Source organism: Siniperca chuatsi, linkage group LG10 (assembly GCF_020085105.1).
Source record: "Siniperca chuatsi isolate FFG_IHB_CAS linkage group LG10, ASM2008510v1, whole genome shotgun sequence".
NCBI classification, from domain to species: Eukaryota; Metazoa; Chordata; class Actinopteri; order Centrarchiformes; family Sinipercidae; genus Siniperca; species Siniperca chuatsi.
Genome location: NC_058051.1, coordinates 27,154,542 through 27,181,856, shown reverse-complemented (window position 1 = coordinate 27,181,856; position 27,315 = coordinate 27,154,542). Strand labels below are relative to the sequence as shown.

The following is a 27,315-nucleotide window of genomic DNA, read 5'->3' as shown; positions in this document are numbered from 1 at the left end:
AAAGAGTGTAGCACACAATCCAGGAATTTGGGGATTATCTTTTAATGATGAAGCAGCATAATAAAATTTAGGTTGTGTTTCATAATTATCAAGAGATGTTAGACAAGCAGTGCTTTCGCTGCTGAGACCGCTACTGACAGGATTTCAGTTTGGGTGCAGTGCTGGCATGTCATTGTGCAATAAGGAATCTTATTTCCTTCCTGCCACAACTTGAGATCCCTGGAAAACATTTTCCTTCTTTTTCCGAATTGAACGAATGAACGAATATGTTCCATCAACATGGAAACTACATACATCCACGCTGGATGAAACTGCTTCATTATGTAATAGGATTCTGATCGATACTTGAATGTTTGTAGAAAGAATTCAAATGTCTTAAGTCCAGTGGAAAAGCGGTGGACGAGCTCATGGATTTTTCCCTTTTGAGCACAGCATTATGAAATTCCTTGAAACAATATCAACCCCCCACAACCCCCCCGTCAACGCTATTTTTCTGTCTTGTCCAGGTTTCCAATTCCATCCTACAGTATTTCATAACTTTAACATCTCTCTGTAACAATATGAATGCAAAAAAAGTCAATATTTGGTCGTCAAAACAAAGTGGAACAAATGTATTCAGGACTCACTCCTCCCAATGCATCTTCATTCATAACAACAACTGACTGTTCAGCCTCAACAATCACACTTAATCACTCGTTGCACCAGTTAAAAAATGTATTTAATCCAGTCTTAAAGTGATTTGGGCGGGTTCATCCAGTTGTTTTGGGAGGCATTAACCAGTGTCATTAGAGATCACAGGGAGAGGCAGAGAAATACATCTGTAGCCCTTCTTTAACAGTCATGGGTGCTAAGACAAATCAAAGCATTCCAGGCCCACAGAGCTATAAATAGTGCCAGAGGAGGGTGTGTGTTCATGCTTTGCAATGTTTCTGTTAGGGGCCTGTCCATTGGCAAAATCCAATGTTTACACAGAGCAATAACAGTGTAGTAAACAATTTATCTGCACTAGCTTGTTCATTATTTTGTGTCATTCCAAATCATCCATCAAGGGTTTCTGTTATTTCAAAACAGCTCGCTGCATCTAAGCAGACAAGACAAGCCAGACGTGGCATATAATCCTAGGAGCATGCAAATGAGAGTCATTGCGAGTCAGTCCATTAGGCCTTTAACCAATCAGATGCGATAAAGAAGCACAACTGACCTCGGGCCCAAACTGTGCAGCAGCAGTTCAGCGTTCTCTCCAGGAAACTGGCGAAGGCCCAGTGACCTCGTTGATGTGGTCGCCTTGGCCTGAAAGTCGGATAATGATCCCACATGGTTCCATGCCATCATTTGTATTAACCTCTCCAGTCAGGACCCTGTGACAGTTTGTGGTATATTCTGTAGCACATTCATGGTAGTCTCTCTCTCTCTCTCTCTCTTGCACTGTTCCATTGGGAGCAGCGTGTAAGATATTTCCAAGCTGGAAACAAATTCCTGTCTTGAAGTGCCAAAGATAAAATGCAATGACCTTGTGATAATTAATCCGATGTTATATAACAGCTATAAGCTTACCTCTTTTTAAAGCCTGAAAACCCAAACCTTGTAAAATGCAAAGTAAATTTCAAAATTTACTTTGACTCTGATTGGATTGTGGATTTGGCAATGGACCAGCAGGGGCTCCATAGCTGACTTCAAGAGAGGAGTAAAGACCACAAATGTTAAGGCTAGCAGGCAGCTCTGTTGATTCTGGAGTGGAATTTCACTTTTCATGGGACTGATTAAGTTAAATGGTTTCTTTTAATGGTATAACTTACGCATTTGGCCACTGGAACAAGAAAAAAAAAGTTGGACATACACTGTAGTTTTAATTTGAACATGCAGTACTGAGGTGCCTGACTGCATGTTAAAAAAAGGAAAAGATTTTAAGACTGAGAATCGAGTCCAACTAAAACCATCTCTGGGCTGAAACCCCATGTAAGCTTCAACACTTTTATAACTTGTAACCTACATGGATAATTAACAAAGTTCCTTCTAAAAGCTTAAACTCAAACTGAGTGTGGACATTGATTTCAAAGAAAGTTGAAGGAATGTTTTCTTTGGAGTTATTACTTTCATGAATAGGGATTTAATAGAGTTTATTAATGTCTAATGATGTTAAATACTATTTTGTGTTATTCTACTTTGCTTTTTGATTCTTGGATATGTTTAATTTAGACTGTTAATTTAGATTAGATTAGAAAGTTTTAGATTGTGGATTACCTGAGACATGTAGGACATGAACATGAGTGAAGGGGAGTGAAAACACAACAGCATCTCCAGGCATGAGGGACTCCCTCCTCTGGTGAGAGAGTGCCAAACACCCGGCGTCCTCAATCTGCCTGTATGTCCTGTGTTACTCACACCTCATCAGAAACCCTCAGGTTTTAGTTTAATTCTGACTTAGTTTGATGCCACTAAGCCACGTTAGACCACATTAAGCTGAAGTGGTTCCGCTTTTATCATTCATGAAATGGTCATTAAGCCACATTAAGCTCCATTTTTAAATTTTGTGGCTGTGTTTCGCAATTTATATTCATAAAACCTCAAAATGAAGTCAAAGCCCTTTAGACCATTGCAAACTCTCATTATACCCATCACGTGGGTCTATTTTAAAATTTGTTTTCCTGAGTTATTTTTGCCCTTTTAAAAGGATGAGTCTGGTGACATTCTGTTTTTCAACAAATCCCATAAAAAGGCCAAAACTAACAATGTATTTATCCTACTGACAAGTATTGTCTCTGTATCCAAAGTATGATAAATCTTATTGCTTACCATTGTTGTCCACAAACTAATAAAAACACATCAGTGAGCCACACCGTTGCACTGGGTGACATGATCCTTCTTTACCATGAACACACACACTGTAGTTTATTTTGAATCAACCCCACATACACCACCCTGCTGAGATTAAGCACAAACCGTGTATTAATCCGCAGCTGAAAATAGTCCCCAACAAATGCACTATTTACTCCTGTTTGAGTAACATTTGTTAGAAACTACAGTGCCCAGCTGCTTCAGGAAATTACTGAACCTTTTTTAAAGATACAATATATTTGTAACCTGCTCTTAAAGATATACTTCTTTAACGAATGGGCTCGGCTCTGAGTGCTACAGATATGGTAGGAAAATCGGAAAGTATTAAGACACAGAATAGCACATTTGGTCTTTTCCTTAGATTGGTTGACAATAAATAAAATATATAATAACACCAGCCTTATCCCTTAAGCTGTTTGGACATGAAGCCCTTATAAATTATCACATGGAAGAAACAATGGCACAAGAAAAGAAAACATGAGATTTATTAATCATCATCACAACATTGACATCAACACAATTCTCCCTTTTTGTTCTGCTCATTTGAGTGCAATCAACACCATTAAATAAAACATGTTAATAAATAAAAAATACAGGTTATTTACAAGCAACCAAATCATCTTAGCATCATTTATGTTTTGCAATTCTATTACAACATAAAAATATAATAATAAGTTGTACAAAACAAAATTCTGTGCAAACAACTTGCTGAATTCAGAGGGGATTAAAATTTTAGTTTTTAACATATGGAAATGATATGATTACTTATGGCACCCTGGATGCTCTGTTTGACACATTCACAAGATTCATCAAGTCACATGAGAAAAGTGAGAAATGTTTCTTTTTTTACAACTTAATTGAAATAATATTTTGAACTGATTTGAAATAAGTGACAGTGTGGTCATGTTATTCTGTTAGTTGCTAATTATTTACAGTATATCCACCATCACACTACTAGTGAAATGAAATACGAGGAGTGTAGTATCATGTGTCATCAGTGTGCAGTAGTAATACTCTCTACTCACATTGTGTCTGACTGAGGAGAGGTGATTTGATCTTTTTTCTTTCACAGCTGAACTGTGGAGGTTAGTAGAAGTGAGGGGGCCTTGGATTAGACGACATGAAAGGGGCAGCTGGACGCCGGTCACCGTGGTATTTTCAGTTATGGCTTTAGGTCACTGTTACAGTGAGTCATCATGCAATGCTGAAGTGTGGCCAGTGCTGGCCTGCCAAGCAGCCACATGACAGGCTGCACATTCCCCTGCAGACATACAGACTGTCGGGTGCCCCGGCGGAAGGTTTCGGGCTGCAAATAACCAACACTCCTTTGTGGCTGTTTTGACCGCGTTCCACAAACACTAACAACTCAGGGTCCATACAAAGAGACAAAGACAGATTTAACATCAGACACCACAGGTCATGCTAAAATAAACAACCACACCACCTCCGCCGTGTCGGGCTGTAGCATCGCGGTGACGCATAAACAAATACACAAACTTGCAGACGGGTGTTTTATGCAAAGTCTAGCCAGTAAACTTTTTTTTTAACCATATAATTCTCAAACTCCATTTCACTGTTTAAGGAGAGTGTGAATCAAGTCCTGAGTGAGAATGCTACGTCAATTTCAGTGTCTAACCAAAAAAAAAAAAAAAACGGCTTTACTATTTTAGATGGAACTGGAAATGAGAGAAAATGTGTTTCCAGCCCAAATGACACATCTACAGAACTGAGTGAGAGACATCCAACTTTTCCAGTTACTTTCCTTGATGTGATTTTTGACATTATAAAACAAACTGGACCTGCATAATTTACTGAACTGATTTCGTGCCTTAATTTATTACATACAGGCTAAATAGCCGCGTGTTGTTACATTACATATTTACATTTCTGTTCAGGACATTTTCATGTTCATGTTCAGAATTCTGAACAAATAAATAGGTTAAACTAACTCAACCTACAATTCACTGCAGTTGTTTTCCACATAGAGAAATCATCAGTTAGTCTTTGCATCAAACACATATAGCAAGTAACACTGCTTTTTAACACAAACTCTCTCTCTCAGCAAACCTGTCCCTGACAAAATTATCCGTCTTTCACATTTCCAAGTCGACCTTTTCAGAACAAAGTAAAGGGTATGAATCCATGTTTGATTCTCTGGTCTAAGCGCAGGCGCTGCTGGATGAAGATGGAGACACCTTTCTGTTATCCCGCAGTAAATCAGGCAGGAGGCTCCTCTCAGTCTTTAAGAGGTCAGCTTGGAGTAGCTAGGCGGGGAGAAACGTCTGCGTAGGTACTTGAGGATGTAAAGGGGCAGACAGCTCACGAGCGTGATGACAGTCACCTTCCACAGGAATGATACTGTGGTGATGAAGTATACGTCTGGCATAGACGAAGAGTCAAAGGTCAGAATGAGGTTGCAGGATACAGACATACATTTCTAAGCATCATTAAGAGTTCTGAATCGAAAAAGTTATTTTTTCATGTAACAAATTTCTTGTTAAATAATCAAGTCATGTAAAATGTTGGTACTGGCTTTATCTCATTTGGTATAGACCAGTGTGACACTGTGGGCCACCCCTCGCACAAAATTGAGACAACTGCCCCCCGTTCGATTTCGGGAATAATTACACTAAGTTTTGCAGGAAGTATAATGTTGCCATGGTGACAGTGAGTTAGCTGCGGGCTACAACTTGAGCTCAGTTTTTTTACATTTGTGTTTACATTTTGGGAAATGGGCAAAATTAAAAGTATGCCGAATTAGCTATTAGCAGTTCCTGTTTGCAATGTATCCATGGATACACAGACAACTATCACTGGAAAGTATAGGTCACACCAAATCTAAAAATATGAGTAACATGTCTGCGTGTTCAGATTTTACTGAGTTATGACTCCTAGGAGTACGAATTTTGACACAAATTGCGGCAATCTGTGTGAGTGACAGCCACTGCTGCAGTTCTAACTGTTGACGGTCCAAACAACAATACAATAACTAACTTCCCGTCGTTTTTAGAATGCCGACATACACCGATCTCTTTCACCCCACACGGTATCGCTGCCTCGCATCTCCCTCCACACCCCCCTTTCAACTCTCCCGCGGCCCCCTGGGGAGGCGCGCCTCACAGTACAGACTTCCCATGTTAAAATGAGTAATAAGTCAAATATAATTTCTCTCAGGAGTTCTTGACAAAATCTTTTTGAGTTGGAACCATATCAGTCCTTGAATGCAGAGACAGAAAATGAACTTATGACAGTTTCAAACAAATTTCCCTGGAAAATGTCCAATTAAGTGTGTAAACTGCACATGCAACAGAAGAATAGCCTTTAAAATCTATTCTAGTCTGACTTCAAGAGGGAGGAAAAGTGTCCAGAAAGGGTACACTTGACCACATGCCAGTCATGACCCTCAGTGGTCGAGATTGTAGGCTGAAAATGGAACTCCACACCCCAAATAAAGCTGAAAATAAAGGCTTGGAAGGCTCTCGGTTAGAGTATTGTACATGTCACAAGTCTTAATATGGCACAACCAAAATTGGCTTATTTTTTTGCCAGCTCAAGTAAATAAATGTCCAACAGCCTGGCAACATGGAGACTGTAATAGAGTAATACTAACACTAACAACACACCCTTCTTCTGCTATAAAAGTTGTTTATGTTTCAAACTTCTTAATGGCTATGAATCTGTTTCTATCTTTACTGTGATAAACACATGAACCTTGGCAGTCCACAGGAAACAGGACTGTTGGCATTTCCTCTTTGATACTACGGTATGCCTGAGCCTCATCCACCAGGACAATTTGTCAATGCACTCACCTTTAGCCTTCCTCATATCCAGCATACCACAGCTTATTGTACACCAGAGGCATAATATGAATAAGCAGATCCCCCTTACTGCTGAACGCTGACGTACTATTTCAAGGTCGGCAAAAGCACAATAACATCAATCGGGCTGCAGTGAAATGAATGCAGACTGCATTTGTTTTCGTGTATCAATGAAATACACTGCTACAGGCTCAGAGTCACCTTCTGTGTGGGGGAAATATGAGTTTATGTATGCGTGTTTGTGTTCACTCACCTATGAACTCGTGCAGGAAGACGAGTGAGGCGACGTAACAGGCCAAGCTCAGGAGCTCGCCGACTATCATGAGCCAGTGCCACGTCTGAATGGTCAGGGCCACCATCAGCAGCTCAGTCAGGATAAGAGAGGTGAAGGAAATGGCAACGATATGGACGAACTCTGACTCGAAGAGCAGCATCGCCCCGTACATGATGATGCTCCCTGTGGAGTTAAAAGGGCACAAACTGAGAGTGAGACCAAGACATTAATCCGGCATTACAGTCAGTCTATAGTCTCAAAAAGAGTGATTGAAGAGTGACCAAAATACTATCCTGCAGGATCAGAACCATGGAGGCCTGAAATGATGAAAGGCAGTTTATCTACCTCCTTTCGGGGGGAAAGGAGGTAGATAAATGATTAAATGTGCAGCATGGGGGATGCAACATTTCTCATTACCAAATCTCCTCTTGCTTATATGATAATGTGGTGGGCATGTCCATGCATGTCCAGAGCAGAGACTGGTCCAGGGTGTGAGTGTATGTCTAACATCAGTGGTGAGCACAGACCAGAGCAAATAAGAGGACTGTGTTGCTAGCTAGCTTACCTGAAAACACTAGTAGCTAAACACACTGAGCAGTAAGCACCAGACGTTTCAGCTAGCTACTTATCTTGATCCTATCTTATCAGCTAACATTCATCAGCTAACTTTTATCATAGCTAACTTTGTTAGCGTTATCTTGCCAGCTTAAAAGCTTTAGCTGCTGGTACAAGAGTTTATACAGTGATGCTACAGCAGTATGCAGTACAGTACATGGATGATTAACATTATATGCACTAGCTGGTGTAAGTTGATGAAATTTAGCTGCAGCTAGGTAGGTAGCTGAAAAGGCTGGTGCTCAGTGTGTTAAGCTACCAGTGTTTTTAAGTAAATTATGTAGGCACACTGTCCATTCAATTGCACTCCCACGCCCTGGATCAATCACTGGACATAGATGGACACGGCCATCTCATCATATAAGCATGAGGGAAAATGGGAAATGTTGTGTGGGGGAAAAAAGGGAATAGATAAATCATTAATTGTGTGCCAAGACCCAAAGAAAGAAAGAAAAAAAAAGAAAAGTAAGAAGCTGAAAAATAAAAAGTAGCTAGTGAAAGATACACAGAGGAAGTAAAACAAATAAAGTTTACACTTATTGTAGCACATTAGAGGTTGGAGAGAAAGGACAAAAATTAAAATGTTTGTTTTTATCTATTCTTTACCAACAGCTTAGAGGTTAAGCAGAAAGAATAAAGCATATTTCTTTTTACCCTCCATTTCAATAACTAACAATACTATTTATTGATGTCTTCAATCATATTTTTGACCTCTCTGATAACCATTTACTGCCTTCTTTTGGTTTCGGGGCTTCATAAAGATTCACTTCTTTGATTTTAAATGAACAAGATCCCCACCCGGGATCCTTCTCCCCCTTAGATGAAATTTTTGCTTATTTGCACCCCACCTCCACCTGTCACAGAAACAATCTTGTACCTGAAATTATTTCATCACCTTGAACATACAAAGAGAAGGTACAGTAGAAGAAACAGTGAGTACAGTGGTATCAACATACAGAGCAGTGGTTTGGAAACCAGGCCCCATTACTTAGAAATATACAGTAGCTTAAGATCAGTAGTAAAATGGAACATTAATGTTTTGACAGAAATAGATAAAAGGTTTCAAGGCGTAGCTTATGATGCCCCTGTAAACACCTTTTCACTGCAAATGGCCCATGTCGGAAAGTTACCTCAGGCTTTTGAACAAACAAAGTCGGCACACAGAGATAAACTCCTCTAGAAATGAAGAAGAAAGTGCGTGGGCTGTTAAAGAGTAATGTGTCACGAAGCAGAGCAAGATAACTTCTTTTATTTTTGTTTGTCAGGATTTGATTTGTCTGTCTGCCTAAATTGGACATCTGATCTTCATATTGGTGTGTGATCTGATGCCTTGTACATCTGCGAGTGACTAGACAAAATGTGGCCTACAATACTGTTTGAATGCTCCAAAATAATGACTGCTGACTCTGTGTATTGTGTATGAAACACTATGTTTGCACTGTATGTTGACCTTACAAAACGTGTTTGTGTGTACTGTTGTTTGTAATTTAGGTTATTATATATAGTACATCTCTCCTTCGGCAGGAGTTATGGACTCTGATTATCAGTAGTTTGTTTAAACTATTCCTTACCTTGATAGATACTTATCAAGACCCATATTAGAAATGTCTTGAAAGATAGCGGTCGACCCTGTGGAAAGAAAACAGACATCATATTCACAATTTTTCATACGTGTTTCTGTATATCATATTTTGGCTGCACTGTAACAGTCAAGTTTGTGAACATTAATTGAATACCTTCAAGAGATCTTTGTACAATTCTGGGTATAACATTGCAACCTCTGACTTAACATCTTTGTCCAGCACCAGGGAGAAGACCGGGAACATGGTGTAGATGGTTGAGTAGCTGAAACAGAGAAATTCATGTGACCTCAGAGGGGGGAATATGCTCCCGATAAAATGGCATATGGAAAAGAAGTTTCACACATGTCATTGTTCGATTCAGCAGTGAAATGCATCAGTCCAGTAGTCAATACTTTCATATTTTCCCCTTCTTGCATTTCAACAGTGCTTTAACAAAGAGGAAATGCCAGGGAAACAAGGCAGCCAAATGCTCTCTTGATAAGTCATCGCCATTCAGAGTTTGCATCTCACCCAATAGTCAGGAATCCTTGGTAGAGTGGGACTGAAGCAAAGAAGAAAACAGAGGAGAAGACTGCCTAAGGAAACAGAAAAAGAAGAACAGAGAAAGTCAGTGACCCATCATTTATTCTTCTTTTCATATCAATACTCAAATGGAAGAACAGATGATAATGGGAGAAATCAGGAGCATCACTTTCTAGATGCTACAAACTGAAATAAAGTCCATTTAAATCACAGAAACAGGAGGAAATTAAAGATACAGCATTAATCTGGCATCAATCTGGTAACCACACTTTGACTAATCAATTCGCTACATCCCACACATAAAATGCAACACCGCAATAATCCTCATTCTACCGCAGCGCTACTGCTGGAGAAAAATCTAATTTCACAGACTAATTCTAGCATGTCTCTTCATCATATGGATGATACCAGTAATGAGCTGTACTGAGCTGTCAACTGGTCAGCCTACCATCCAGGCGGCCCCAAACCAGACAGGTCACAGCTGTGGCTGTGGTTGGTGTTAATGTGAGACATGTGGAGGAGGGCCTCCCTAAAACCCCAAAGTCCATGATGCAGTGAGTCATGGGCTGTCCCTCCATGGCGGGGGCTGAGGTTGGACTGGGACATGGGAACTGGACTGGGGATGGTGTTCAGTGTGTGTGTGTGGGGGGGGGGACTCAGAAGGGCACCACGAGCCCACTCCTCTGAGTCATCGTTCACCCCACCCTTCCATGACCACCCCTGAAACTTCTCCCTGCCTCACCCCAATCATTTCCTCCTCACATTTAGATTTTAGGTGTTGTGGCTAACATAACCCATATCTCCTTGCCCAAACTTTAACATACATTCTTTTTCAGACATTTTACATTATTTTATGATTGCTTTGGCAATTCAATGTGCAAAGAGCCTAACTGACTTGCTGAATTCTTTAAACTGCTGTCCTTACATACAATGAGCAAAACACTGAATCACATGCTCAGTCTTCAGAATACAGCCACCTCATATTAGCACAAGTTTCAGTGTTTATTACTAAAAATAACTGAATTAATACATGTGTTTGCATGTCAAATACATATTTTATATATTCATAATAGTATAGCATATTCAATAATTCATTCTAACTTAAAATCATTTCAGTTACTGACTTCTGCATAAATTGTACTTTTTTATTATTTATAATCATGAGGAAATCGACCACTGCACTCTGTTTTGATGAGTTACAGTTAGTTACAGTTTGATAGCAATATTTGCTATTTTAAAATCGATTAAAATTCCTGGATTAACATATAAACTGTTTGCTGCTCTGATAACCTTAGTATGTGATGTATTATCTCATTTGTTATAGATGTTTCTATTTTGTGTGCTATGCGGGCCTTTGAGGCAAAAATTAGTACAGACTTTTGTGGTCAAAGTTTTGCAAATTGAAACTGTTGTGAAAAATGAGCCAAAGCAACTGTAGATTACTTGTAATTCAAAGGTTTACAGTTGTGTCAATGCGGCTGATGAACACAAACCTAAATGACACCATGTTTTAGTTGTACTCTACCTGCATGGTACTGATGCACAGGCTCCTGTGGATGACAAACTGGCTGAGGGCTGCAGACCTTTTGTAGCTGTTCCGACCGTGGACCATGAGGAGACGGCCTAAATGTTTGAACTGAGTCACCGAGAAGTCGGCAGCCAACGAGGCCTGCTTTCCTTCCTGTCAAACACACAGCACAGAGGGCAGTGAGGACAAGCTACAAGAAGACTTTGCTGACCTGAAAAGCAGGCTTTTGGGTGCTTATTATGAACTGATCGTACGGTGACAGATATATAGCTTGGTTATTTGGAAACACAAAAATCAGACTGAAGGTGGACAAATGCTCCCTACAAACATGTCATCCTGCCGGCATCAGATCTTCAGATTTTAATAGAAAAAAGCATGAAAATAAAAAAAAACTTTGAATATGCCATATTAATCCAGAATGACCAATACGGCTGCAACAGATGAGACTTTTCATTATCAATTATTCTGCCGATTATTTTCTCAATTAGTCGGTTAATCGTTTGGTCTGTAAAATGTCAGAAAATAGTGAAAACTACCCATCACAATTTCTCAAAGCCCAAGTTGACATATTCAGATTTCTTGTTTTGTCCAACCAACGGTCCAAAACCCAAAGAAATTCAGTTTGCTGTCATAGTAGACCAAAGAAATCTTAAAATATTTTCATTTGAGAACCAGTGAATTTGTGAAATTTTTGCTTTTAAAAAATGACTTAAGTTGCCCTCCAGACACATTTTAAAGTATGTAAAAATACTCTGTTATTATTAATATTTAGTTTAACATGGTTATCCCACATAAAAAGTTAAAAAAAAAAATGGATGTGGGTGAGAGACATACATCCGTGGTGAGAGAGCGGTGCTAGAGTTAGAGAAAGCATTGGAGAGATTCAGCTGTACATGTTTGAGCCTCAGTCAGACCCAGATGAGGAGTCTGTTGTGCACCAAAATCGGTGACTAGCAGATGTATCAGAATGGTAAGTGTAGTTATCATCTTTTATTTGTTTATGTCGTTTGTTAGCTTGTAACTGGCAGTGGCTGACACAGCGTTAGTGGTTGTCAAACATACAATAATATCTGCCGCGGTCCGGTTTACATTCAAAAACTGCACACTACCATTTTTGCTGTCAAAACTTCCACTACGGGAACTTAGTGCAAACTCTTGCTCTCTGTACTGACAAGTCCGCTCTGCGCTGGAGGTTTCAGGTTTCTTATATATAGGCGTTGTATTGATCTTCTCCTCCTAACTAACTCTTAGAGAAAGAAAGGAAATAAGCGAATTTCCAAAAAAGTCGAAACATTTCTCCAAGTAGTATCATTGCTGACACATGTATGAGGTCCATGTCTGAGCAAACTAGTCAACTAGACAGGGAATTTACAGAGAGAACCATGAAAAGAACAAAAGGCGGGCTGATGAGAGACTCTTACTTTTACTTAAGCACAAAAGCATCCTGTCATCTTTGTTTCCTCTACTCAGACAATAGACCCTCATAAAGAGGAATCATCTGTGTGCATGTCTCTCTACATGTCTCTGAACGTGAGAGAGATCTTGACAGGAAACAAAGCGAAAATCTGTGAGATCGGCACGTCAATGTGAGGCGATGAGATGGAGAGAGTCTTACTTTTCCCTCTACTCCCACGCCACAGTCGGCTTCCTGGATCATGCTGACATCGTTTCCTCCATCCCCTAAGAGAAAACAAAAGCCATGGAGGTGTCAGGATTCACATCAGTGACTCACCAATACAAACTGTTAGTAGAGTAGTAGTTGTGTGTGTGTATTTCACGAGACACTCCCTTAATGTGACCTGATTAAGAGATCAGAACTACAACCAAACAAAGGAAAATGACATGTCTGTTTGGAATTTGCCAGATAAAGGGTGAGATAAAAAGGGTCTGGGTGATATGGCTGAACGTCACAGAAAACCCCAATATTAATAAAAAAAATGTTTTACAATAAACACAATAAAATCACATATAATATGTTCAGGTTGATGTTCAATTCAGTGAGCTGTGTTCCACTGTTTCCTGTTTCCTGGAATCACTGACATCAGTCACATCATTTTGTAACCAAATAACATCATGAGACAATTCTATTGAAAGGCAATAACAATAATATGAATTATCATCCAGTCCTAGTTGTCATCATCATCAAGTGATACATAGTATTTTAGCATTAATGCACATTTAAATCAGCTCTGCTTAACTGTGGAATTTTATCAGTGCTCATATTGGAAGCGCTGGTGAGATGACTAGAAATGGGGTTTGCGGCTGAAACAGACAGTGAAAAAATAGGAAACTAAGATCAAGAAAAAAGCTGTACAGACGGAATCCGCACATGAAAAAGCTGTTGGACAGTTGCTATTTTCAACTCACCTACAGCGCAGGTGAGTTTGCCTGTGCGTTCTTGCAGCAGCCGGACTATCTGAGCCTTCTGAGTGGGGGTACATCGGCAGCAAACCACAGCGGGACACTGACATGCAAGCTCCATGAACTCATACTCATAGTATTTCAGACAAACCTGCAAGAAACCCACCAGACGGACAGGTGAGCAACTTAGGCCACCGCATATAACTGATCTCAACTGTGGATCTTTAACACTTCAACTTAACTTACAGTTTAACTCCTACTGCGGTTTAGAAAGTGACTCTAACCACAGATACCACTTCCAGAGATGCTTCAGTGGTAGCGATATTATCATGCATCACACAAAAACATGTCAGAGTTTCATAAGGAGAGACAAGTCAGTGGGAGGAGGGTTAGACGCACACAGATGCACTCAGAGTTTACCTCAAGCGAGTCCCCCGATATCACCAACGCGCAGTCGTGTTTTCTCCTGAAAGCGTTGAGCTCCAGGTGGGCTTCCCCTCGTGTTGTCACCTATGGAAATGGCAACCACATTTATAAATGTACTCATATGCAAGCGCACAAAACACACTCACAAGAAACAATTATCACGGATGACAATCTGTCAGCCTTTGCATCCTGATTGTTATCAGACCAATAGATTTAAGAAGGGCAGCTCATTTCCCACCAGCTGCAATGATGTTAGAGCAACCAAATACCTGCCAAAAACATCCAACTAACTAAATGACTAACTGATAAGGCTGGATGATATGACTAAGAAAGATAAATATTAGATACATTTTCCCATATTACGGTAATTGGGGATGCACCGATCAGACTCCCCCCCCCCCGATAGCTAAAATCTGGATAACACTACTCACTGAATTGAACTCATTCGGATCATTCTTATGTATTATCAGAAACAGAATCAGAAATACTTTATTGATCCCCGAAGGGAAACTCTTTATGTAAGTTAACACGAGGCTGTAACTTTAACTGTAAGACATACCATCTTAACTATAAAAAGAACACTCATACACCGCCATCCCTTAAAGCATGTGATATTTAAATATATTGTTCTAGCCTTGTTATAATGGATCAACCTCAGTTACAGTTTTTAGCTCAACGAAGCAGAACAGAATTAATGTATAATGTAATAATGGTAATATCTGACTGTTACCCAATCCGCTTAACAAATCGGATCAGTGAATCCTTATTATCATTATTATTGGGAAATGTAGGCAAAATCACAAATAAAATGATCTAATTGATGATCAATACAATGAACTGTGGTCCATTTTTATACACTACATCAGAAAAATATTCTCATGGGTAAAACAAAACACTTTAACTACACATCCTGTTAGTTGTTAATTACAATTTGCCTGGAAACATTACTTAAAATAACAGAATTTTGTAAAACTATATCATGAAATAATCATATCAGGACATGATTCCACTGAAAGTCAATATGATGATTGAATGAATTATAAATCTACAAAGTGAGGAATGCACCAATCAAGTGAGAAATATGTATATCAAGCAATTCTATTAAAATCTTGGTAAACACTTTAACACACTGCGCACAATTGTGTCAGGTTCAAATATAGACTTAAAAATTCTCCAAAAATGCAGCACGGACAAGGCATGGTGTTAATCCGTCAACAAGAGTTATGCTCTGGAATGAATATCCTTCAACCGCTGACTATTCATACGTCAATCCAGATCAGGCCATTGGTGGCCACCAGGAAACTAATCCAGATGTATGTGTTGCAGGCCCAGTCAGCACTCCCCCGTCCACTGGGACAGAGGTTTTCAAGTCGTGCCAACCATTGTTATTCTCTTCCAGTAACCGCAGTTGTACGCAAGTTGTAACCTTCCTATATGGCAGGCGTTCCTTCTGCTCTGGCGCGGCTCCAGAGGGGAAGGCAGAAGGGGACTGTTAAAGCGGCAAGAGAGCCCGAAACCTGCAAAACAAATTAGGAAGTGAGCCCTCTGCATGTTCCCTCTGGGAGTGGTTCAGCTGGTTTCTCCTCTCTGTTTGAGCGAAGGCCTGTTTGTTCTCTTTGACAGTGGCTTGGATGCTTTCACTGGTGTGGGTGATTTATTCAGCTGTGGATGCTGGCTTGGGCTGCATGCGTAGTTGTGTGGGGCTGTATGACCACTAGCTAATGGGCCTTGGTCACACAGAGGATGGATGCCCGTGGGTCGAGGGAGTCAGGAAACTGTCAGCACTGCATTGAACTGGGATGAACCCTGTGGTACTAAAATCAACTATTGCCCACTTCATATGCATATAAAAAGGAAAAGGTCCTTGTCCTGCACTTACTGGTCTGAAGATATGGATGTCCTGGTTGCGGGTGATCAGATGGGCATTCTTAGCGGTGCATGTGGCCGTTTCAAGCTTGTCTCCTGTCAGCATCCAAACCTACACAGAGAAACCAGAGAGTAACATGTAGCGAAGATCATTTCTGGATTCATAAGATGCACTGATGTTTGAAGAGAAATTCCACTCAAACTTGTGACTACATGAAACAGAATGTTTCCATAATGTCTCTGTTAAAATCAACAAAAGCTAAATTCCAGGGATCAAAGACTCTAATCAGTGACAACCTTTAAGTGCTCTGTCTGGGAGCCACAGTTAGTGAACTTATCTTATGACCAAACATGGTTTACATTATTGTAGTATTTGTCAAAACCGTAGCAGATAAAACTAAACCTATCTGCACGACCAGATACCACTGGAGTGGGAAAATTAGGTTTTTCTTCGGATTTTGGGTGAACCGACTCTTTAAATTAAAAAGAACAAATGGGACTATCAGCCCAACTTTTACCACAGTGACTAATCAGCTTTCTGGTTCCGTTGCACAAAACCAAATGCTCATTTCCATTAAAATGTGGTCAAATATTTTATATCAACCATCTGAAGTGTGCCAACCAACAACCACTAAAAACTTTCCTTATAATTCATTCAAATTCCCTATAGCCTTGGTTTTTATACTTAAAGGAGGCACTTGGATGAGGCTTGTTCATGTAGGTAGATATGAAAAACTTATGTACTTGTCTTGTTTCTATGTTTTGTTTTCTGAGTTTGTTGCTACTGTAAGCTATGAGGCCATCTGCCCCCCAGACCTTGATGCCTGCATTGCGGAGGATCTCCAGGGTGGGCCTGACATCGGTCTGGAGCTGGTCCTCCACCCCAGTCAGACACAGCAGCTCCATCTCCATCTCCAGACTCTCAATCACTGTAGCCACCTTCAGTGAGCGGTCATGGACGCTGAGCTTGGCCTGGACGTACCGTGCCTGGGGAGCAGGAGAGGGATGGGAATATTTTGAGTGGGAGGAGATTAAATTTGTATAAATAAGGTTGAATCATTACAAGACCAAAGAAGGAAAACAGCCAGGAATAGAAGGAGAAGATATTAATATGGCCACCAGCTGTGAAAGTCATGACCAACAGAGAGAAAAATATTTTAAATAACTGCCACAGGGATGCCTCCCACAGTGTGCTTACATGCGCAGAATCTGTGCAACCTACACAGAGATTAAACTCTGTGCAGCATGAACAGCACAAAACTTCCATATAGGATATCAGAGTTTCAGTTTAAACACAAACTACCAGGTATTTGCTCGCAAGCAGCCCTTAAAGCTACTATATTTTAGAAAGCTGGAAATATAGAACAGACATGATCAATTGGTTAACGCCTATCTTCAGCGCTCCAGCTCCAGGGCAATTTGCAAGTGAGATAAAGCAAAAACAATCTCAGTGTGACTCATACAGGAACACAAACTCTGTGTGTGACTCAGTTGGTGACTCACTGCTGCCCACCAGCTCTGCTCACACAATTATACACTTTAGTAATGGGCCTGGGGCTGAAGACTGCAGGGAAGAAAACCCTGCCCTGCTCAAACAATGAGTGGGGCCTGGGTGTGTGCATGGGAAGGTGGGGTGTATGGACTGGGCCCTCTAATTACCCAACAATGCACTTTGACATTTAGAATACTGAACATGTCTGCATAAAATATCATTCTGCATTTGTGTGTTTGTCAGTGTGAGTGTAATTTGAGATATCTAACACACTGTTGATATTTCTGCGGTTTACCAACTATAACAGCTTTATTAAACATAAGCCAGGCAAACTAAATGTGTAAGCTGTGTGTAAGTATTGTCTTGTTCTTAGATGAATCAGAGACCCAGTCTCTCAGCTAAGCCTCAGATCACTGTGGGCTAATCTCATGAGACAGCGCTTACCTCAAAATCTTGATACTGCTCTTCTGTCAGGGACTTCTTGGAGACCACAAGGACCCTCAGGCCTTCCCTCGCCATGTTCCCACACTAGAAAACAGAGTCGGCAACATCTGATTCAGCGGGTTACAAAGTCTATTAGTCTGTGAGTTATTTATTACAGGAATAAAATCACTGTTGTTACATCTTCATCATGTCTTGTGAAAAAGAAGGAATTTTACCTCCTCTTCCAGCCAGTCATTATACTGGACGATGCCTGCCATTACCACATCAGCACCCTTCATGTAGAAAGTGATTTCTCCTGTAGATTCATCCTAGAAAACAATTATTCCCAGTATATTCAGTGGGGGACATAAATAGGATATAAAAACATTGTACATTAAATACCCCAGTATGTTTCACTCAGAAGGGATTTCCAGTCCATGTGAGCCAAGGTGCGCGTGCACTATTTTATGATTTTGTGTTGCCTAGAAATGCATAACTTATTTTGGTATTCACAAGGGGTTTCAAAAAGCGTTTGAAAATATTATCACGAGGAAGTCAAGTTTCAGAATCCCAGGCTTCCTGAGTTATAGCCCAGCCAACAAAAATACAGTTAGTCATCAGACTTAGTCAGAGGTTATTAAAGGTGAGGTTTTTCTCAGATAATATGCTTTAATAGTAATCTGTTTTTCTTTTGTTTGTCTTGTTAAAGCCAGTGTCAAGTCCCAATCGCCCCCTAGCAACAAGCACTGACCTACAGTGTGATAGAAAGTAATATCTAAGCAATTGGGCAAACTAGGAAATCAATTCAGTTTCATTGAAGCACGTGAAAAAGCAAAATGCACAACAGCTACTGCAATTTAACTGACTGAAGAGAACATTAATCACAAGTAATACAATTATTTTGGCACTCACTCGCACTATGATGCCCATCCTTTTGCTCTCATAGGTGAAGGGGAATATCTGCAGGATGGTGAAGTTCAGTATTTGGCCAGTAGGGGTCCGCAGCTGCATGGAGGACTGGTCTCTTCCCACAAGTGTCAGACCAACGCTCTCAGTCCACTGCACCAGCGACACCTATCAACACCACATTGTAAAGGCTTTAGTGGGTGGTCATTCAAATATATAACAGAATATAGGTGAATATAATAGCTATTTGTAAGCTAACATGTTTTTACCAAAAAATAAAACATAATTATTGTTCAGGTACACACAAGAAGAAACAAAAGTAACCACTGCTTAGGGTTTTTATTATTCTCATGGTAAAGCCATTATGTCAATATGATGTTCCATTACTTGAATCACAAAGAAAAGAGTGAAGGGCACTTTGGACTGAGTAGGATGTCAGAGAGCACAGTGACCATTCAGCCTTAAATCAATAGTGCAAGCATTTTCAGCACTCAAGACTATTGATGGATAAACTCGGGAGATGTCCATTTCTGAACTGAAAATTTTTTTTTTTTTGCTCAATCCTTTCTGAAGGACACAACAGACGACATGCATTAATACAATGTCAACTTGTGCGTTTGTGGGTCTCTGTGGGGAGAAAAAGAGGGGGGGATGATATTGCCCAATAACTCCCAGACCAGAGGCCAGATCACATACCCAATTCATCATTCATCTTCTGACAGGGCTAATTGCAGAGCGGCCAAATGGACACAGATGAGAGAAAACAACATCGCCACGTTCCAACTCTAACTTTAAAAACCACAGATTTTGTGGTTCCAAAATTACTTATTTTGGAAATACATGACCATGTAGTCTGACAATGCCCGGCCAGGAGCACTTTAACGTCAGAAAAGCTCTGACTACTGTAATGTTTGTCATCCAGGTTGGGTCATATAAAGATTGTGCTTAGTCACAGTCTAGAAATAGTCACTGTGGAGGCATTCTTGGATCTGGTGTTGGCCACAACAGCACCACCTTGTAATAGCAGCATCTGGTATGGCTGCAGACTTCTAACTGGACTGAATAATGCTGTATCCAATTGGCTTGACTCAGAATTACCACATGGCTGACATTATAAGCTGAAAAGCAAAGTGATTCAGATATCAACTCTCCTTGGTGAATCACACATAATATAAGTCACCCTTTTGATTATTATTACTTATGTCTACAATGATTCTGACATTAATATATGAGCAAAAAAATCATTTGCATGTAGATATCATTAAAACGTGACAAGTATGTAGCAAAATGTCAGTTTTGACTGCACTGGTAAAACCATGCATTCAACAGTCACTGACATTGTGTCCATAGTGCTCACAGCCAAAACCAGATCTATATTAAGACTTCCTGAAAGCTGTAGGAAAGCAAACTGAATCTTGCTCTAGATTGTATCAAACTGATACAATGCACCTTTCAGGGCTCAACAACTCAAAGAAAAAAGTAAAAAATGTTATCAAGTGTGGCCTAAAAGAATAAAACGGCTCAATTTCCTTCCCACAATATAAACCACAGATCTTTAATCACTACAGATGTACTGGGCTCTATTAAATTTGCTATCAAAGAGGAAATTCAAAAGGGGATAAATGCAATGGGCTGGGGAGCACATTAAGGAAATCCTTATTTACACCGCAGGAAATGGATCAAGTCGAATTCCGCAGCCCTCTTCCTGATGTTCAAAGAATTTATACTGATCAAGGTCATTTGCTTGTGAATGTTTCCCTTCAAGTAAGAAAGCAGTGAAGACACAGATAATGGAGTTTACTGACAAACTCTCCATCTTGAGATCGGAAGTCTGTTCTCAAGTCAGGCCTTCCGTGTTTGTCCTTGAGAAAATTATGTTAAAGTAGATTAAGTGTACATTTCCCAACCATAGGCTGTATATAAAAAGATGGACGACATGGCAGCTCCCCAAAAGTGAAGCCAAAACATCTCACTCGCCCCCTGGTGGCTGGCTGCAGTATATGTCACAAACCCCGCCCCCCCATGTTAGCAGATGGGACGTGAGCCAAACTAAAAACTCAAAGTACACGTAAAATAAATTTTTCCTAAAGATGGTTTCTGTCATTTTAAGTAGTTCTTATCATGTTCAAGTGTTCGTTTTTCTGATAAGTTTGGTTCTAATTAGTTATTTAATGCTATAAATAGAGGGTTACATGATTGACAGGTAAGGCCGGCTTGTGACTGAGTTGGCCAGGTGTATGGACGGGATCTCTATACCGCGGCTCCAACCCCAATCACGCTGGCTCCGAATGACATCACCAGCGCAAAATGGCATCACCAGCACAAAATGGCAGCTCCCGTATCCGGGATATTTTGGCTTAATTTTTGTACAGTGGGAGGAAGTGGAGACGTGTCGTCCATCTTTGTATACAGTCTATGTCAACAGGTCAAGTTGAAGTATATCAACATATAGGTATTTTAATATATTAACTGTTTAAATTGTCAGATTTTTTTCCCCCTTTTTTGTTTTGTGAAGTACTTTGAGCTGTATTTCTTGTATGAAGGGTTCTACCGATATATAAAAGTTTATTATTAGTACTGTTCAAGTAGCATATGACCTGCACAAACATATTTTTGAAACATCTAGAACAATAAATGATTCTCTGAAATTAGAGGTTATATGATAATTAGATGTTAGATGATAAAAATGTTAAGATCCCGTTCCAGATATGTCTTAACACACACAAAAATACTCTGCTATGAATAGTAATTTGTGTCTGGTTGGTATGGGTATAAACAGTTCAATTACCTTGATAAAATCTCTTAAAATGACATCTACATGTTCCCCCTCATTGAAAAATCCAGAATCTATGAATATGCAAATATTAATATTAACATAATATATTATAAATAAACATCACACAATCTCTCTGGGTGGAGTCTGCATGTCCTCCCCGTGTTACCGTGGGTTCTCTCCGGGTTCTCCGGCTTCCTCCCACCGTCCAAAGACATGCATGTGTAGGTTAATTGATAACTCTAAATTGCCCGTATTGAATGAATGTGAGAGTGAATGGTTGTCTGTCCTTGTCTGTGTCTGTGTTAGCCCTGCGACGAGTTGGCCACTGTCCAGGGTGTACCCTGCCTAAGGCCCAAAGTCACTGGGATAGGCTCCAGTCACCCGCGACCCCTAACGGGACCAAGCGGTAGAAAATGGATGGATGGATGGATGGATATTATAAATAGTATATTAAGCAAAGAATATAAATGGAGAAGTCCATTCTCAGTTGATGTGACCTGTAGGCTCCAAGTTTCCACATCACATTTGTGTAAGTTGCATATTGGACCACGACTGGCTTCTAAACTAGTTGTGATCACAAATCACAACTCGTTACACAACTAGTCATGCTCTTATGTACATGTTTTAAATTCAGATTTAAGGTGAGTTTAGAGAAACTTTCTCTCTCAGATGAATGTGCAACCTTCTAGTGTCACATATATCATTCTGCACAGCGAAGCTCAAATATCCAAGTGAAATAACAATAAGCAAAGCATATTTTGGACTGGAGGGGGAGCATTAAATCACCTTCTTCTTTATGATACATTTGAGGATTAAAAAGTTAATAGAATTTTGTTTGAATTCAAACCAAGATAATTGGTACTATTACATTTTCATCTCAGCACATGTTCTGTGGGTTTTGAAGAACAGAATTTTCTCAGTCTACTAAGGAGCATTTAATCCTTCTGTTGATAAAAATAATAATATGAATGTCACTAAAACTGGAGAAACATGTATATGTTTCTGTGTGGCTGGCCATCATACCTCATCTGGGCTGGAAGCCTGGTAGACTCTGCATGTGTCTTCATAATGCTGCTCCGCCTCGGCCTGGTCTGTCACACCGTTGGCCTCGTATACGGGTGTCACGTTGTGCACCAGGGCGATGGCCTTCACAGCCTCATGAACTCTACTACTGATGGTCTTGCGGACCTTAGTAGCTGCTGGAGCCCTGGAGGCTGGAAGGTCATGGGTGGGCTGAAGAGAATTACAGAAGGTACTGTGATCAAAAGAAGGGCATATAGTTATAACACCATTTTCTAATGGGAGTCTTTCATTGTGGTCAAGGTTTTTCTAAGAGAGGGCAGCTATTACAGTCAATAGAAATAATAAGATGTTTGAGTGACTGAAATTTTGTGTCGTTTAATTGAAAAATAAATAAGCTGTTTGAACACTTGAACTCTTATATACACACACAATACACATGGACACATTCAAAAAGCTAATTAGGGGTTCAAGCCCCAAAGGGGCTGAAACCCTATTGTGTTTGTCGCGGTTCAAATTGCCGTGAGCTGGAATGAGCTAGAAACATGAAACTTGGCCAAATAACTGGAAATAATGTGCATGTGCTTCCACAGAAATATGAGCCCAATCAGCTACATGTTGGCGCTGTAATTTTGAACAGGCCACGCCCCTCACACCGTAAGTCTGAATGAAAAGACTTGAAATTCCTCTCACAAGTCCAGCTCAATGTGCTTTACAAAAAAGCCTCTTGGGCCACTAAAGTCCGCCTAACTAGATTTTCCGCCATTTTGAATTTTTTGAAAAACCCATTTTTGACATCTCCTCCTAAACCGTACGTCTGATTGCTACCAAATGTTCAGTGGATCATCATTGGACGAAGCTTATCAAAACTTGTATAAAGCTTGTTGATATCTTATTTAGTTTTCAAGATATTGACCAATGAACTTCAAAAGGGGCGTTGCTCAGCACATAATTAGACCAAAGTCAGCAACAGGTGGGCCAATCATCACAAAACTTACAGGATATGTCCACATAAGAACCTGAAACATGTCGTGAAAGTTTCCTTCAAATTGACCGCTAGGGAGCGCAATAAGGGCAAGAAATGTGCATGGCATAACACGAATCAGACTATGAATTAGAAATTGTTTGTTTTCTTCATTCTTTTTGTGAAAATGCAAAAAAGGGAGATTTCACTGCTTTTGTCACGCCTAGGCCACAAAAACGTTAAACTTCTAACGGTCTGTGTTGGCTTGAATCCCAAAATTGCTGCTTGTGGCTATATTTTGAAAATAGAGATTACTGACTGGAGATGTGTAGTTTTTAGTCTGAGAAACTAGCTGCTTCATTAACTCCAGTTTCAATCATTGCTGTGATAGTGGTCTGTAAACATAACCAGATGTGTAAAGTAAATATGAACAATTTGCTTTTGCATCGCAGCCTTGCTATTTTTAGAAGGCTGTGCGTTCCAGGGGTTAATGGTAGCGTCATTAAAATAAGTCCGGTCAGTGCTTTGCTTGTGGGCTAATCCTGTTTCCTGCTTCACTAACCTCTGGTGTCAAGGGGGACAAAGAGTGTCATCTGAGGTCAGGAAGCATTCAACCAAACAATAATCACAAACTGATATGTTTCTTAAAACAATGCTCATGTCTGTTTGTTTTACCCTATCCCGGGATTCTGGAATCTCAATATTTTCTTTTGTGTTTGTTTTCTAAATGTTGTGAGAGAATTTTCAGTAATTTCTTAATAGACACGGAGCAGTGCATGGACTCATGCATGTGTTTTTTACCTGTGTGTAGGCGCTGAACACATGGCTCTGTACTTCATCCATTGAGTCCATCCCATATGCCACAGTTCCAAGATGGAGCCGCCTGAACACCATTTCATTTTGAGTAAGAGTCCCTGATAAAGATTACATTACAGGCATTCAAATAGTGAAATTCCTCCAAAATAATAAACAGAAATTCATTTCAAGATTAATTTCAGCATCATGTGCTACATGTGACACTTTTGCATAATGATTGACAGCACAAAATATGAAATGGTGTTTTAGATTTTGGTTGCTAAATGAGTATCATTTTGGAAACTAACTCTTCTAGCATCAATATCTGTAAAAGTATTTCTACACCTTTCATGGGTTGGGGTTTACAAACAATCAGTTACTTAAAACAGAGTTTGCATGTTACACATGGTGATTGGGAAAAAAAATGGTAAGAAAGCCAGAAGCCTTCCCTTCAACACTACACACAACCTCTGTATCCTTACACTCACTTTAAAAGCATTTTCCGCCATTATCAAAAAGACCTCAGGGGCCTAGCACGTACATTAGTCTGACCTGCAGACACCAGCAGCCTTATCACGCTCTGGATGGGGAAATGGCTGATCATTTTATTGGGCATGAGGGCTATAAATCTGATGTGTAACACCTCGTGCCTGAGGAAGTGCACTGGTGGAGGTGTTGTGCTCTAAAAGTGTGTATGGATGAGAGGCTTTGGGCTTTTTTATGATTTAAGGTTCCAATAAGTAGCAGGTCTCCAGGAGCAGAAACCCCACCACAGAGCAAAACCCCCCAGGGAAGGAAACGACTTAACTCTGTCCTACTGGATAGTTCCTTGGCAAATCCCCAGCACTATAACCTCTTATTTTAGTACTCCACACGTTGGCCTCGGTGATTTTTTTGGACACACAACCAAGGGTATTTTAATATAAAGTATGCTGTTTTCACAGTCATTTTCTGCAGTCTAACCTGTTTTGTCAGTCAGCAGGTAGGAGATGCGTCCAAGCTGTTCAGGTATGGTGCTAGCCCTCACCATCGTCCCCGGGATCTTGGAGTCTTTCTTAATCATCCAACTGAAAACCATCTTTCCCATATCCAGATTGACACGCAAACTGCATCAAATAAAAATAGTAAATGAGTGCTTTTTAACTCCTTACATGTAAATACAATGCAACACTGCAGATGACTTTGAAGTAGAGAATCTTAAGTCGCACCTAATGGGTACAATGTGAGAGAAGAGTAGTAGGAAGCGAAAGATCTGGAGGTACCAACGGCCAGCGAAGTGCTGAAGGGCCACCATGACCAGTGACAACACCACTAGGGCCCCAAACAGGATCTTAGTCAAACAGTTCACCTCCAAGTCAAACAAACCCACCTACCATGAGCAACAGAGGCAAACATTATGAGTCAAATGAACATAAACAGAAATGGTCTGTGTATGTACAATATGTAGGTCTAAGTAAATTAACAAAGCAATTAAAAGTTAAACAAATTACACAATTAATCCATTATGGACAAATTCAATCAAAATCCTCCAAATAAATACATCTTCAAACTAAGTAATCAAATGTTGGTCTTCAGGCTCTGGTTCCCACTACTGTACCTTGTGCCTTGGGTTGGAGGTGTTCATGACACTGCGCAGCTCCCTGCCTGTGTAAATCACAACCCCCACCACTGTGCCTGGAGTGAGGGAGAGAAAAAGACCTAAAAAAAACTGCCTCAGGTCAATATAATAAAAAGGAACAACATAAAATATAGTATGTCAAGAAGATGTTTCCCAGACTTATAATCTTGACATGAATAGACTTGATAGACTGAAGAATGTCATTTGGAATATAGGATGCAGATTTCACATTGCTTGATGGATAACATATGTTAGCGTGGTTTAAAGGGGATGAAGTCTCCTGTGGAAGAAGCACACTTTCTTTATCATTATAGTTAGCTGCCTGTGAGCTATTTATAAATTAGCAAAATGTCTGACTGCCTCATTATTTTTTCTGTGTGTGTGTGTTTGGTTAGACAAGTCATCAGATCAACAGTTGTTAAGGAAGCAACGCTTCAGCGCAGCTCTGTGCACTAAGAGCAAAGGCTGGTCCTGGTTACTTCCTGTGTATTAGCTGCCTCATCGGCAGAGCTGCACCACCAGTCAGATTTTTACCAGAGGCAACAACAGTGCTGGCCCAAAGGGTGTTCTCAATGCTCAGACTTTCGTTGACTGGAGGGTCCCCATCTTCCTGTAACAGTTGAGATGACAAATATGCAAAATGATGAGGGAAGACAGAAACCGGTCAAATAATTGCTATCTTTGTTAAATAGAGGTTTTGTAAACAGAAAGCAGTTTCCAATGACACTAAAGCCCTTTTCAGACATGGAATACTTAACATTGCTGGCTTCATCTATCTGTTAAAGTGATGGCTTTCGTCACTCAGACATACAGTAGGTGTCTTTAACGTTAATGTTCCTTTCGGCTTTATTCAGACATGACAGAACATTTATGCAATGAGCCACAATGCTCTCACCACATCGCGCTATATTTTGCACCTGGTGCGCGGGAGGGAGGGAGAGAGACGCTCACTCCGCTTCTAAGAAATCTAATAATATATTTCGAATCCATTTCATCATTTAACGTCATTTGAGAGTGAATTCTGCTGCCTGTTTTATAATATCCAAAGCACTGAATGACAGGACGTTAAGTTGGGACTCTTGTTTTATTCCTATTAGCTCACATGCTGTATGTAAAGTGTTTTGCTGGATATTCATTTATTCATCCATAAAGTTGAAATGAAAATATAGGGAGAGACTCTTGCACAAATTATTACTGTGGAAGTAAGAGGGGTTTTTTTTATCCTCTTTTACCCCCGTCGCACCGGGAGAGGAAAAATTGTTTTATAGGCTGATCTGATATGAGAAGAATTTCATAGTTTATTAAATTAATAACTTTTATTTATCTTTATGCATAAGAGTTGAAGATTGAGATAATACATTTATTACAGTGATGTTAGAAGGCGGTATGCATTTCTCTCTCTCTCTGTGCATGGTTTACCTTGTGCTGCTGTGGTCCTTATCCGACAGCAATCAATTTAGACTTTTGCCATGTTAAAAGTGATACAGAAATGT

The 27,315-nt window shown here is 40.1% G+C and overlaps 1 protein-coding gene across 1 annotated transcript in view; it reads right to left on the bottom strand.

Moving 5' to 3' along the window:
* Positions 1–3,302: 3,302 nt before the first annotated feature.
* The window catches only part of LOC122883087 (probable phospholipid-transporting ATPase IIA), a 36,553-nt gene continuing 12,540 nt past the window's right edge, over positions 3,303–27,315 (bottom strand). Inside the window, exons 9-28 of the mRNA XM_044211267.1 lie at positions 26,357–26,432; positions 25,802–25,878; positions 25,413–25,573; positions 25,168–25,310; positions 24,211–24,323; positions 22,449–22,658; positions 18,656–18,817; positions 17,980–18,072; positions 17,765–17,848; positions 16,645–16,815; positions 15,842–15,940; positions 13,957–14,046; positions 13,543–13,687; positions 12,791–12,855; positions 11,173–11,328; positions 9,636–9,700; positions 9,279–9,387; positions 9,114–9,171; positions 6,907–7,110; positions 3,303–5,214 (exon numbers count right to left, since the gene is read on the bottom strand). Coding sequence (XP_044067202.1) covers positions 5,078–5,214; positions 6,907–7,110; positions 9,114–9,171; positions 9,279–9,387; positions 9,636–9,700; positions 11,173–11,328; positions 12,791–12,855; positions 13,543–13,687; positions 13,957–14,046; positions 15,842–15,940; positions 16,645–16,815; positions 17,765–17,848; positions 17,980–18,072; positions 18,656–18,817; positions 22,449–22,658; positions 24,211–24,323; positions 25,168–25,310; positions 25,413–25,573; positions 25,802–25,878; positions 26,357–26,432 — 2,418 coding nt within the window. The 3' untranslated portion in view covers positions 3,303–5,077. The remainder of the gene's footprint in view (positions 5,215–6,906; positions 7,111–9,113; positions 9,172–9,278; positions 9,388–9,635; positions 9,701–11,172; positions 11,329–12,790; positions 12,856–13,542; positions 13,688–13,956; positions 14,047–15,841; positions 15,941–16,644; positions 16,816–17,764; positions 17,849–17,979; positions 18,073–18,655; positions 18,818–22,448; positions 22,659–24,210; positions 24,324–25,167; positions 25,311–25,412; positions 25,574–25,801; positions 25,879–26,356; positions 26,433–27,315) is intronic.